At 38.6% G+C, this 14,930-nt stretch overlaps 1 protein-coding gene across 5 annotated transcripts in view; it reads right to left on the reverse strand.

The window, feature by feature from the left end:
• Nucleotides 1-14,930, reverse strand: part of KIAA1328 (KIAA1328 ortholog) — a 176,990-nt gene that overhangs the window by 48,961 nt on the left and 113,099 nt on the right. For all 5 annotated transcript variants that reach the window (XM_035565946.2, XM_035565944.2, XM_050716342.1 and 2 more), the window contains 2 exons: nucleotides 13,254-13,939; nucleotides 10,238-10,333 (listed from right to left, as the gene is read on the reverse strand). In XM_035565946.2, the coding sequence (XP_035421839.1) occupies nucleotides 10,238-10,333; nucleotides 13,254-13,939 (782 nt within the window). The remainder of the gene's footprint in view (nucleotides 1-10,237; nucleotides 10,334-13,253; nucleotides 13,940-14,930) is intronic.

Here is a 14,930-nt window from a genome sequence, read left to right on the forward strand (position 1 = left end):
TCGCTAAGAAAAAAACTGCATTTTCCTTCACTACAACTATCCATATATAAGCACCATCTCCTCCATATGAGTTTCCAGACGAGCAGGTAGGTGTTGACAAGAGGACCTTTCAGTAAATGAGCTGCAATTGCAAAAGCCCCTGTTCTGCACATGCGTCGCATCAGGGAGGAACCATTTGCTGCAGACAAGTAACGATGTAGCAGAGGATGGGCACGGAAAGAGTTGGAAAGCAGGCACTCACAGGCTTTCCAGTGTGCCCTACTAACAAGACATTTTGAAGAGATGCCTAATTAGAGCAACAGATTCTTAAGATTGCACTCTTGTGTACAGTTATTACAAAGAGCTACGTATACACAGAAAATCCATCCTCTAATTCTAATCATCTTTATCAGAATTGTGTGATGACTGAATTAAGCATTTTAGGCACAGATTACTATTGTCTTTTAGGGTTATACAGATCTGTTGGTGATGCTGTCTTAAAAACCTTGGGACTAGTGAACCTGTTGTCTGCAAACTCTAATGCCGTTCTTATTCCAAAAAGCCATCAGAGGCTCAGCGTGGTGGCACAAAGCTCAGCACAGGTACAAGGCACAGCTCTAACACCATGGTGACCTTTATCTTCACATTGGTTCCCACAAACACAAACCTCAAGTGTTTTTTGATTCCTGTTTTAAAGAGTAATCAAAACAACATGTCAGAATATAGCTAGGTCTGCAACTATAACTATACATGGCATCTCAAATGCTCTCATACTAGGATCTTTTAAAATGGTGTCATATATTACCCCTTTTTTTATTTTGGAAACGCCCCTCCTGCTGCATCTTTGCACTTCACTGGGTGATTTTTTGTGATTAAATCACATCTGTGGGGCACAGTCATCCTATGATTAAGTAGTATATTAATGATTTACTACTACTCCAGTACTCATCTATATTATATAGCTTAGTAAAATGAAAACACTGAGATTGTTTATTGATCTGCTTTTAAGAAATTCTTAGAGCCCAAAGAGAAGTAAATAGAGAAATAAGAGTTTGGAGTTTCCTCAGATTAGTGGATTACCATACCCAACAGATGTAGATTTGACAAGGCACCTCTTGGTAAAGGTTAAAAAAAAATTTTCACTTCTGGCCACTTACGTTACCTTGAATCCACTGAAGCTACTTATTTCATAGAGTGTGCTTGATGGCTAGTGATGGAAAAATTGGCTTCTTACTGCAAGTAAAATACAGACTGAGATACTCACCTGACAGAATACTACTCTAAAAACCTTGGCCTGAGCTCCACAGAAAAAACAAACACACGCTGAAGATTTCCTTTCAACACATAGATTTTATGTAAATGCAATGGAACCTCCAAATACTGACTCAACCAAGATGTTTATGGAACATACAACACTTTTTGTGTGTTTGTATGTTCAAGAAATAAAAACGTATAGCTGAACTTCAACAAGAGGGAAACCACTACCTTGCTAAGAGGTGAACAGCTCTTTTAAAACCATTCAGTGAGATGCATATTTTGAACTTTTGTTCCATCAGATACATATCTTGCCGTCTTACAGCTACCACTGGCAAACAGAACGTAATTTATATTTTACCAATCTAAATAAACAACTGATCTTAGGTTTTGGAAGTCTGGCTCTGCACAAGTTTGTTAACATCTGGAAATGTCTGTCCAAAGCTGCTGCCACTAGTGTCACTGTGACACTGTGGTGTTTGCTGTTAGAGGCTTGCATATATTTGTGTTGCCAAACCACCTCACTCCTATGGAGTCTACAGCCGGTACATAAATTTAACCCATCTCTTAGAGACATTACTGTCTCAGAAAGGATGCAAGACGTAGGTAGAGATTAAAGGAGCACAAAGTTAAAAAGAAAAAAAGGATTAACGAGGCATCGATCAAACAGGAGGGCATGTAGTTACATAAAGAGACAAAGTCTGACACTATTGACAGATGACTGAAGATACTTGGATATTGTTTTGTTTCAAACTTGGGTGTACTAGAAGCCAGACGTAAGCTTTTCCACACATAAAAGCTGATGATTTGTCACTTCAGTTAAGTTATAATACTTCTCTCCCTAGGTCACTAGTGAGATGTTTTGAGTATGATTCAAATTTTAGTGGACTTGTTAGGCAGAGACCGTCCTTGTGGTCAGTGGAAAGAGACGGATTACTTTGAAACTAATGAAAAACTCTGAAAAAAGGGCTCAAGGATGAGAGACAGGAAAGACACAGACAAAATGGAAGCAGGATCCACCGGGACATGACTCAGTGGTTCCAAAAGCCAGAAGGAATTAGGGAATGCGGTAGGAGTAAATTGCTAAAAGTTCATGCAGCACCAAAGAAAACATTGAGTTTCAAGGAACTGAAGGAGTAAAGAAGAGGGGATGGCAGATAAAATATAACAAGAAGTGTCAGTGTGACTTTCTGCAGAGCCCTGTAGACTGATACCTTTGACAAGTGGCCTTTGAAGGAGGGTTTCAGAGAAGCAACAGTGACAAGATCTGAATGAGCAGCAAAGATGCTGATTTGGATAAATTATTTTGAGGGCAGGGCATGAATATTGAGCAGCCAAAGAAGATTTTACAGTAGTCAAGGCGCAGGATGAAGGACAGGAGTTAAAATGCTATTCCTTGCTCCAGACAAACTAGTGGTACATTTTTGCTGCAAAGCAGAAGGAAGCTGCAGTAGTCGTCAGCAGCCCAAATGCGTATGGAGAAGGAGAATGACCCGAGGTTACAAGTCTGAGTGACAGAGAGGATGTGGTGTTATCAAAATCATAAGTGAAGAGAGATTCAGAAGAAAAAGTAAGGAGTTCTGTTTTGGCCAGATTAGGAATGATCTGAAGGCAAAACAACCAGGATTATGTGTCAGGGAGGCAGTCAGATATGCAAGACTAGATGGAACAGAGCAGAAGGTTTAAGAGTTATTGGCAGAGAGATGATAGCCAAATCCATGTAACTGGATGTTGTCATCCAGGGATATGTGCACAGAAATCTCCAGGCAAATCAAGGAATGACTAAATCCCTTCCCTGCCACCTCACAGAGGTTCATACCTAGTTCCAAAAGAAATTATCTAAAATAGTGCTGCAAAAACATGCATAAAAAACCCCCGTCTCTCCATAAAACCGAAAGATCAGACTGTTTCTAAAATTAGGGCAACCACTAAATGAAAGTTAACCCGAACAATAACTTTAGCTAAACTTCAGGTCACATGCATTTAATATAATGAGATGAAGAATATGAAAAGGCCATTCATAATGGAATTCATCGAGTTAGGAATGCCATGCTTAGCTGCCTTATAACATATAATTAATGATCCTATAAAAATCCAGCAGTACGAACTCTCCCGGCTGCCCGCAGAACTGTTCTTTATGCCAGGTAGGGCAAGCAAGCATCTGCTTCCACAAATACTGCCCTTTGAGAAGCTGAAAAGCTTTCTTCCCCTGTTCCATCGGGGACCACATTGCCATTTCCATGACACACTGAGCTTTGAACCGTTACCCAAATCAGACTCTAACATTTGGCAACCCAGTACACATCTGTCATGATAGACTGGTTATTGGTGAAATGTTAAAGAAAAAGTCATTAACTCTTTTCCATTGCTTCTAATATGCCACCTTCCTCCAGATTATTTATAATCCCCACTAAACCCATCCTCTGTTTATAGTGTTTTAACGCAACAAAGGAATATATACTGTCTGGAGATCTGTCTTGCTTTATACCACTCCCAACCATTTGGTACAACAAAACATGTTCTCTCTCCATCAAAAGGCCTGATCCCTCCCTGAAGCCTTGATGCTCAGATTCAAGGTTAAAGGATTAAGGCCTGAAGCATTGAGTACCAGAGGAAAGGAAGCCAAATATCAAAAGAAACACAAAAATCAATCCTCTTCACCACAGGAGCAGTGTGAAGAACAAATCAGCTGGGCTGAAACTAAAATTTTCTCTGCGTGGCTCTCAAAAATTAGCACTGTTACAAATGTAATGGGTAGTTCTGCAAAGCCTCAGCACCCATGCAATGCCACAGAGTTCAGCTCAACCCACCAGCACGGTCTGGAAAGTTTTATGTCAGAGCAATTCAGCTGCAAAAACACCAAGTCCACTTCAGAGAAGGTGAGAGCTAGAGAGGAACGAGAGCACGCGTGCCGTTATCTTTATATGTAGTCTGTATATCTGCAAGTGACAGAATCTAATATTTACCAGAGTTTGCCTTTTGCTTCAATTCTCTGTGTGCTGAAGCACAGCCAAGGTCACCAGAGGGGTGGGAGAGCGGGTTTAGCTTAGTGCAGCTGCAATCGTGACCAGAACGGCAGGGTACAAAGGATTTCTTGCTTAACTTTGTAATACCAATAGCTTTTGTTCTTAGTCCTGCCCCATCAGTTCGGATATAAGCTTTTAAATGGCGTGAAAGTTGTTCGGGTGGGTTTAAAACCTCCTAATTTAAAACTACCTTCCAGAACATTTTGTTTTGCAAGATTTTTCTTAACTAGTCCAACTTACCAATTTCTGGGACATATGAATATATAGATTAACATATGAATATATAGATTAAACAACATTTTCTCTTCATCCAAGATTACATTTAAAAATAAAAAGTAACAAAATGATATGTTTGAAAAAGTAATCCACTCCAATTTATAAAAATAGCATTCAGGTTTTCAAAATTCATTTCAGGCAGTAAACTAACAGTGTGTACATTTTCCTGTAAAGGAGGCATCTGCAAATGACTTGCAAAAATGTCTCTCACTGTCTGCAAGTGTTGGCAAGGAACAAACTCCTTCAGGAGATACATGAATTTTAAATATTTTAACCCAAAGAACAAAATCTCCAAGTATTTTCAGTTCTGGTATTACAGAACCATACCCATGTAAAAGACTGGCAGAAAATGCAAGATTTGTGCAAATAGCAATGTATTCAAGTTTTAGTAAGCCTATTTTCACTGACTGCCATCCTTAGAAGTGTTTGTAGCACCAGAATTCCTGTGCTTTTTTGAAGACTTCACCTACAGGTTAGCTCCATCTGCCTATGAAAACTACAGTGGTAGCTCCCACTTCCATCTTATGCCTCAAGTCTATCAACAGGCTTACTGCTCAATGTTTCTTTGGACCGTAATGGTAATGATGTAATATGGCTGTGTGCAGCATACGTGATCATGAGAGCAGAATCAGCATAATTCAGGTAAACGTAAAACAGCTTAACACCCTGTCACAGTTCAAAGCAAGCTTGAAAATGAGATTAGTGAAGCAACCACCACGTCAGTGGAAATGAGCTGCTCCTCACTCCCCAGTCTGATAAAGATCACTATCTGCCTTAAAAATATATACAAATATAAATATGCATACTTAGATATATATATATAAATATTCTCAGATATATATATATATATAAATATTCTCTCTTCCTCTCATTTAGCAACAAGCTTTTAGTTATCACATCAGAACAAAAGCTTTCACCCTGAACAAGAAAATCTACTACCTTCAGAGTCCGCATGGGGCACTAATGAAGCAAAAACGTATATCTAACTCCAAATGTATGCTCCTGTTTTGGCACAATCAGCTCTAGCTGGTGTCAGTTGGAAAGATGCTCATTCTGTACTTAGCCAGACAACAACTCCACCAGAGAAAGGAAAATTCACGTCTGCAACTAAATCAGCATTTGCACTACGGGCAGATCCATAAGCACTTTTTTTTACTGGGCAAACTACTGTTTGCTCTGCAAATATCCCACCTAAAAATGATACAAACTTCAATATAAAATAATGTGGAGTAAGAAAGTAACTTGGGCATTAAAAGGAGCACTAACAAATGAGTAAGCAGTTTCCAGACACACGGACTTTATGGGCCATTTGTAAGCACAGTTGATTTCAGTCCGATTTAATGTGCCAGTCTGCTGAAGCAGTGAAGAGATGAGAGAAAAATAAATATCTAACAAACTGTGTTCAAAACATTCAGAAAAGTTGGCCAAATACTACTTAGCTGCACCTCAAGAGACCGAAGACAGCTCGGGGATGAACTGAAGGCTGGGAGCTCTTGGCCAACAAGCCAGTTCTGGCACTGGTGATGGTTTCTCCTCCAGAGGCTCAGGACATGGATAACGGGAGGTGATGCATACCGTCATGAAGAAGAACTGACAAGAAACTCCAAATGTGAGATAAAATGAGCGCTGCCAATGCTACTGTAAATACTGGTTCCCTTCAAGAATGGGGCAATGGGGACTGTGCGAGTCAGGTGGCAGAACCCCATGACTGCGTGTGATTTTTATTTTATTTTTAAACAAGTTGCTGGGGGGGGTATTGTGTGAAAAAAACAGCATATGCCTGGAACAGCAGGGGGAGCTGCGAGTCTGTGTTCCTCTGCATCTACATTTAATTGCATTGACTGTTTGGACAAAACCACAGAAGTATGCTTGTACATCACTATAGAAAGATGTCTGTATGTCTAACAAGCAGCAAAAGAAATCGAGTTCATAACAAAGCACTAAACAAGGAGCAAAAGATAATTGTCACCTTCTCTCAAGATAATAAAAATAGTTACACCATAAACATAAAAATCTTCTAAAAGACCCCTGACAGCATTCCCTCCTGGAACTATCACCATAGCAATGAGCATTCAAACAGAGGGAAAGTACTACTGAATCCTGTGTTGGATATTTTCAACTAACTAAAAACACAAGCTGGAGAAAATACACACAGGTGACATAGGCTGAGGCACACAAACGTAAAAAGCCCTCAATGAAATTAAAGGTGGCAAATTACACCTGCAAATCTTTAATAATCTGACAAAGAAATCCTTTAACGAGGTAGTATACACTGAAAGGGTGCCTGCAGACAACTGTAAACCCCTCCGATAGCTACAGTATCCAACAATTCCTATTTATATCATTTTGCACAGGTCAGTGTAGAGGTGCAGCTGCAGTATTGTGTGAAATCCGAGGAAAGGATGCATTTAGAGAGAAGGCAGTTAAAGCTGTACCGGTGGAGCTGTATAGGTATGCCTAAAAATCGGATAAGCAGGAAACATTGTAGATTAAGATTTAGGCACACAGCACAACTCTGGAGGGAAGGGGGCTGCTTGCAAAGCAGTAAACCATATCTTCTCAAGTTTGTGCTATTAAACAGGTCTTATTTTCATGACATCCAGATCCAAAGTTGAGATTAAATAAGGGAGAGAGGGGTGGATTGTTTTAAAATTCCTCTCCCAGATGCAGACATCAGGAGCACACACAAAAGCAGGTGCCGGGTGTATTGATCCTACTGAATACGCATGGAGTGGGTACTTGAGCATGTACCAAGCATCTGCGTCTGGGAGATGGAAAGCACTCTGTAAAAGGCTGTTTTATGCTAAACAAATGCATCAGGTTATGTTTTTATTTTGAATATTTTAAAGCATCTTGCACACTGGGGCAGACTTGAAAAGAAATTATACAGACAACTAGACAACTTGCCGTTAATTGTACAAGTTACTATCTCCACAGCTGAAAATTGGCTGTGGGCTCACTTAGGAGCACTCCAAGCTGCTGAAAACCATCCTCAATAAAACCTGCTCTGACTGCTGCACCTCAGAGAACTGGAGATCCTGCATCTGAAGACTCTTCAGGTCCCGAGCGCTGGCCCAGCTGTATGCAGGCAAAGGGACAGACACATTTTCTTCTCAACAGCTCCTCGACATACCCAGCAGGGAAGCGACAAATTCTATGCTGCAAATTTATCCTGGGCCAGTCCAAAGAGACTGAGAAGGACAACACTTGCTGACTTGGATAATGAAGAAAACATAATGGGGCATTCTGAAGAGAAAATGAAAATTTGGCTATAGCTTGTAGTACTCCCCAAGGTGAAAGTTTTCTTTTCCACAAACATACACACTATGACCAAACACTGCAACAGAAATCAAACTCGGTACTGTATTTGCTCGTGGAATCTTTTTTGCTTTTTTCAAGCAGGGAAAAAATTAATCCCTACAGGAGATGACAAGATGCCTTTTAAAGTACATATCTCATTTCTGTCTACAATTACCTTTCAATAGTCTGGCACAGCTGCACGCTCCTATTTGCTTTTTGTTTTTCATTAAGGGCTCCTCTATTATTTGTACCCATCCTATAGCATTTATGCCTGGCAGTGATGTACATTCCCTTGCCTACGATTCTTCCCACAGATAGTAGAGAATAAATTGCAATTAGATTTTCGTAATTGTAGATAATTAACTCAAAATGAGCTGTTAATTATAAAAAAACTATGTTTTTCAGTTCTTGATTATATTATTTATTTTACTTCTAAACTCCATATCTCACTTCAACAACTTTAGTATTTTAAAGGACTTTCACCACTTCCTTTCAAATATCAGGATATTTTTAAACTAAGTTTTGCTTATTTGAAGGCTGAAATCAAGTTTCATGCTGTGAGGTTTGCTAGAGGAGCTCTTATGTATGAACTGGAAAGTCAGAGAGTGCTGGCTTTCCATTAGGGTTCTGATAGCATTTGCTGTATTTGCTATAACAAGAACCATTTGGCAAATCAATTAAAGAAACAAGTGTTAAAAAAAGAATTCAAGAATACATTCCTACCATCTCTTCATCTTTTCAAAGCCTTAGCCACATGCTTGCACACTCTCTACTGAAGAAAACATCACAAATTCAAATGCATAAAAGAGATAAATGGACTTGTCTTTGTTAGCCTCTTTCAGCCTAACATTAAATTATTTAGGGAGCATTCATCTGGTAACCTTTGCAAAACCAAAGATGGCATACAGGAAGAAAAACTTTCAACTGTTACGCTGCCAAACTTTGGAACCAGCTGGCATACCAACTTGAGACTACACAAACGCATTTTAACCTTGAAAAATTACAGTAAATTAAACCAGGGTAATGAACAGAGGGTGGGGAACCTTTTGAAATCTGGAACTCTAAATCTGTAAACATCACAGGTTTTTCCTCATTTTCTTTTCTAAGCTATGTAGATTTTTGCAGGTTTGTTGGTAAACTGTTGGCAAGAAGTCCTACAGATGTTCTAGGTTACATCTTTCCTCCAAGGGTTTAATGCTACTGCATATTAATATCACAACTCTCTCTCTTTTGTTAGTGATCCCACTTTGATCACGTCAGTCTGCGTGAAAATGAAATAAAAAAGCTATCAAAATACAACGAGGGATGTACCAGCAACTCATAGCATCAAAACACCTGGTTAGGCAATGAAGCACTCTAAGGAAAGTAACAACTTCTATTCTTCTGGAGAAAGAAGACTTACCAGTCTTCTGACTTCCCTTTGTAGTGAAGAGGGATCTCAATAAAGTAAAATAAAATAAAACCAGTATCATTTGAAGTTAAAAATACAAAAATAAAGTATTGAACCCTTAGTTTATAAACAAACATTTCTTCTGACATTCTCATACTAGAATTAGAAGAGCTTATGATTTAAAAATCTTTTCTTTTCATGGAAGAGGGGGCCACTCAAAGATCAGCTGCACTTCTTGTCCACCCAACAGGATGCTTGGGTTGACAGAACAGATAGTTCAAATGCAGAACATAATACTGCGTAGAATAGAAATAGCAACTTCTTGAGAATGGGGTGAAAACTCTATCAAATCCAGTTCCAGTTTGTTGTTTTTCTAATAGGCTTGGATCTTCTTCCAGTGGAAACATGAAATGCAACTGGGTGGAATAGGAAGAAAATATCTTGATCAAAGTTTTAATTAGCATGCAAAATTGAGATAAAGAGATAAAAATTGAAAGTAGAATTAAGACAATAATTTCAGTGGTAGTTAGCACTGATTATACTCGAGCCAGGGTGCAGCACAGTGTTGTTTAAAAAACAAGCAACTATCACCAGTGGTAAAATGTAATTTCTGTCTCAGAGTTAAAGGCTAATATATTTTTACAGCAGGTCCAAATCAAGCCTAAAGAGATGTTCTGATCTGATTTGAAAAATAAGAAGCAAAACCTAGAGCAGAGAAAGAAATCAAAGATTCTGTGAAAACTCCAGCTTGCCCTGGGCTAGGTTAGGGTCCTTAAGACATGATGCACGCAATCTCAGAGCACTACAGGAAGTCAACAACTAAATCCTGAGTGATAACAGTTCAGCGTGTAATCCATAAAAATCAACAGCCAAGGAATTTTATTTTTTCTAGGAAAAAAAGCTCTTAATCTGAAACAAACACATGAACAAATACACTTGGCAGCCAATAGCATACTGTCAAGAAGATATACCAACACTGTGTGAAGTACTTAAAAGAAAATAGAAAAATTACCTTAGTCCCATGCTGTTGCCGTTCATCATCGGAGCAAGTTCTCCAGGTGCTTCATCAATGGTCACATCTCCCAAACCAGGTACGTGGCCTCTAAACCTGAAAAAGCAGAGGTAGCTGTTCATGCAGCTGGTCAAATCACCACAAAAGGAACTTGCCCCAAAAAGGGTGAGTTGTGTGTCTAGTAGCATGGCTATTAATCGTGTTTAATACAGAAGCTTTCACAACCGTTTTCATGCTTTCAAATGTACTTTTGTAAGTAACATACATGTACTTTTTTAAGTAAGGTTGACTTATGTACAGTGCCTTTCCTTCTGAGGGTTTCCACTGGTAAAAAGATTAGAAAATTTTCATTTACTGATTTCAAAGGATCTGTTCCCTTGAGAAAAATGGTCACTGCATCCAAAACAAGCATCCCTCTTTGGCTCAGATTACAGATCCATCATCACCAGAGCTCCAAATATCATGTAAACTGCACAAAATGTAAAAGGTGTTTGAGGTGGTTTTGTCTTCTGAAACTGTGGGCCCACAGGTGATGCTCCATTTTTAATACATTACCCCATCTTTTTCTTTCTCTCCAGTAAAGACAGAAAAAAATCAGCAACAGAGGTAATTTTCCCTCTTTGTTTGAATAAAATTGCTGTTTCCAAGATTTACCCAGATTTGTCTATATTACCAAGAAAGAATATTTTGTCATTTCTGGAACTCTCCTTTATTCTGGTGTGGTTGGCATCAGTGGAAGTCATTGAGCTGCCACTTTCCCTGCACGCATGCCATTTTTGACAGCTGAACAACTATTTCACATCCAGAGAAACTGCAGACTGAAAGTACTATGCTCACTTTAGGCTAAACAGGGAAATGTGGGGAATTAAAATGCAGTTATGATGCAGCATGGTCAAAAAAAGGATCAATTCATACTTTAGCTAAAAGAGAAGAGTTAATAGCCAATAATTAGAAATGGTCAGACCTTTTACTTGTCACTCAATGACAATACTTCCAGCAGCTTAAAATGGACCTTAACCAGCACTCCAACCATGCAGAAGGACAGACAAAAATAAACACTACTTGGAAATGGATTTTTGTTGTATGTTTTTTTTAAACTGTCATGATGTTAAGAGATGAACTAGGTTAGAGCCTCCCGCCAAGGAAGCAAAGGGTATTTGAGCTTAGCTAAACAAATTTTTATTGTTTGTAGCACATAAAATTACCCTGTTATCAAGTGGTAAAGAATTATATTGCCAGAACTGAAATATAACTGTGATGGTTAAGAGATTTACCTGTAAATATCAAACATTCCATTCTAAAGAGACTGAGTATTTTTTCAAGAGCAAGCAGACTATATCTATCTAGTTGTGTTTCTTAGAGACAAAATGGCAAATGTGCATTCACCTGCACCTCTGAAAAGAGACTGCAAAAACAGTTTTAGTGCTCAGATTGATCACATATGATTTTTTCATAGCATTTTAAAAGTAAATAGAGCTCTGCAAACCTTTTTTTTTTCCTGGACAAAAAAAAAGAAAGGCTAAAATAGGCACAATGGCATTAACAAGCACATCATTACAGAGATATTTAAGGTCTGTTTTTTTCTGGGCAGATGATGCCTCAAAGAAGGCTGAACATTATCCTTTAGAAACAAAACACCAAAACCCTCAGTCTGTATGTCCTTCATATTCTACTTTTTTTTCATACAGAGGGATGCATACGTAGAATTCAGCTATTTGATGATTAAGAATCCATCTGTTCCTACTTATTTCTCACCTTAGGTTATAATCCTTTGTTTGTGACCTCAGCCATTTTCACACACATAGTTGTGATTGCCTCTGATAAAACAGACATTTTAAAAGCTAAACAAACACACACATTTCAAGAGTCTGAGAAGGAAACAAAAGACCACAAAAATTACGGTATTCTCTTTTAGAGTTTAAAAAGTAACCAGTGGGGCTGGGATTAAGAAAAGAAAGTGATATATTCCTCCATAGTGATTATAATACATGCATGTAGGAAATGGGTCAAGTATTGCAGACTCTTGTGGGATGCTGTCAGCAGTTACCACATTAAAATAGCATTGAAATAAGCATTCTTCTGAAATCCTCCTATAGTTTCTTTTAAAAGACTGCTAGATTTTCCCATTCCTCTCCCCTCCTAATGCTGAAACACTAGTATTCAACTGAGTTACACTGGCTAATTCAACTTTTTCTTCCACGGCTTTAACCCATTCCCCTCCACTATTCCTCTCCACTCTACATAACACATGATAGCAATAAACCAGTTTTTTCCCACTTGCCAGAGTCCCCATTTACATTGTCAGGAAGGTGTTATCTCACCTTCTGCAATCTCAAGGGCCTTTCAAGCCACATTCCATATTTCTATGGTTTTTGCCTTTCACTTCTTCTAGTTTTTAAGCAGGTCTTATGCCACAATCTTGGCATTTACCCCTGCACGAAAATCACTGAAAGGAAAATGTCCTTTCTTCAGAAGGCTCCCTTTTTTTCCACACACACATATATGTACACTCATACAAATCTATGTATAAAATGTATAAAACTATCTTCATCTTTTCTATAAAAGACATTTCTTCCAGTCCCTACCTAGGAAGGTGCACTGTTTCAAAACTGCCCTCTGCAAAGACAGAAGAGGAATGCCACATCTATGTCATCCACGCTCACGCTGCTCCATTGCCAAATGTCTATTCCTTAAAATGCCTGCACTAAGATCAAGCTCTCATTTTCTTCTACTGCTCCTCTTTTCCTACCTAGTCTTTTAGAAATGCTTTTCTTGTGCCTTTCTTTCTACCACATACTGTTTTCCTCTGCTGCTTTCCACAGCTGTCATGCTGGTTCCCAACAGCATATGCTAATATACTAAAGTCTCCTCTCCTCTAAATCACTATTAGAGGGTACTTATGCCACAGGTATTGCCTTATCTTATTTTATAAATTCCATTTTTCCATCTTCCCCTTGCCCATGTCTTCATTATAAATTTTTGAATTTATTTTTTAAAATATAAATCTCAAAATCACCTGTTATAATCCATACGGGATTGGTGTAACTGCTGTTGTTTTAGGAGCAGTTTTGCTTCTTGTTTAGCCAACAAATGTTGGAGACGTTCCTTTTCAATTTCCAGCTCCATTTTCTGCAGTAGCAGCTGCTGCCTTCTTTCTTCAGACAACCTTTTAGCTTGTTCTGTTTCTTTAGACCCTGGATCCACGCTGTCATTCAGCCCAGAAACTCGAGAGAGCCTGGAATAATCACAGGTTTTGTGAACAGGTCCAGAATGTCTCTTAGGAACCTCGCTGACATGGTGGCTGTCTTGCACACTACCTGAGCTCCCTACATGCCTGCAGGCACAACCACAACTCATTTGTGGAGGGCACGTGCTCTGAAATTCATTTGATTTCTGGTCCATCTCCTGAGCTGGTTTTACACGGTGAGGGCTTTTCTGCTTGACTGAGGAAATCATATTGTTACACTTTCTGTGCAAGCCATTTTCCACTGAATATTCCTTCAGACATTCCTGACGGTTGTAATGGATTTCAGTCCCACAATCGTGATTATTCCTGCAGGGCTGAGACAACACTACACGGCTTGGGCTTCCAGCCTTTGGTGCTCTGCTGTTTTTATAAAAAGTTTGTGGTCCCCTAATGGCTAAGTACGAACCATCTATTTCCAAAGGTGGCTGTTGGCATGAGGCCTTCTTACTGGACACCTGCAATAAGAGAACAATTTCTTGTGAATTACCAAAATTTATCTTTACTCATTAATGTCATTGGTTAAACACGTTCCCTCAGAAACAGACTTGCTGCGTCATGCTGCTGGACAGACAGCCCAGCTTGACAAAACGTTTATCAAAAGACAGACATGGACCTGCTATCAAATATACATTTCATTCAATCTACACAAGTATAATAAATGTAAAACTACTGCCTGCAGGATCCTCAGCATAAAATGAGTCACTTCAGAGTATCAAGTAGTTGTGAGCATCTAGGGTTACATAAAATCAACTTGAAGAGTGGCAAAAAACATTAAATGTTAATGTTTGAAAATGTTTAATTTTGAATACCGAGCCAAAAAATCCATTCAGTCACTATAAATACTCTTTGATTGGCCATTACACAGCAGGAGATTTGATGTAAAACATTTCACCTTGCACTGAATGGGATATTACTTACTGCTGGAAATTTGATGAGAGTTTTTGAAATATCTTTACAGAAACACAGATAAAAACCAACTACTTTCTGTAAAAAATGGTTGTACATCAAAAGCTGTCATTTAAATACAAAACATGTTTAAATTCAGCTATAAACGTAAGTGATTTTTCAATTAAGCTGGGCGAGTGATTACACTCTGATAAAACTCTGAAGAAAGAAAGCAACTGTAACTCACATTTGTCAACCCAATGCAAGCAAATTCTAGTGGTTTTGTTATATTCATGGATATTGTGCAACAGGCATCAAAATCCTACTTACATCCCGGAGCACTACAGTTCATCTAAGCAGTTAAACATTTGAGATGTTATACACATTGGAACAGCAGTGAATCAGGTACTCACATTTCTTTTGATAGACCTGTGCATTTATTTCAGTAACATACTGAATATAAAATCCTCCGACCTTCAGAACTTTTCACAGAGATTATTTTACTTTTTTTTTCTTTTCTTTTTTTTTTTTTTTAATTACAGAAGCAGGTTTGTTAAAGAT

This window comes from Cygnus atratus, chromosome Z (genome assembly GCF_013377495.2).
Source record: "Cygnus atratus isolate AKBS03 ecotype Queensland, Australia chromosome Z, CAtr_DNAZoo_HiC_assembly, whole genome shotgun sequence".
Lineage (NCBI taxonomy): Eukaryota > Metazoa > Chordata > Aves > Anseriformes > Anatidae > Cygnus > Cygnus atratus.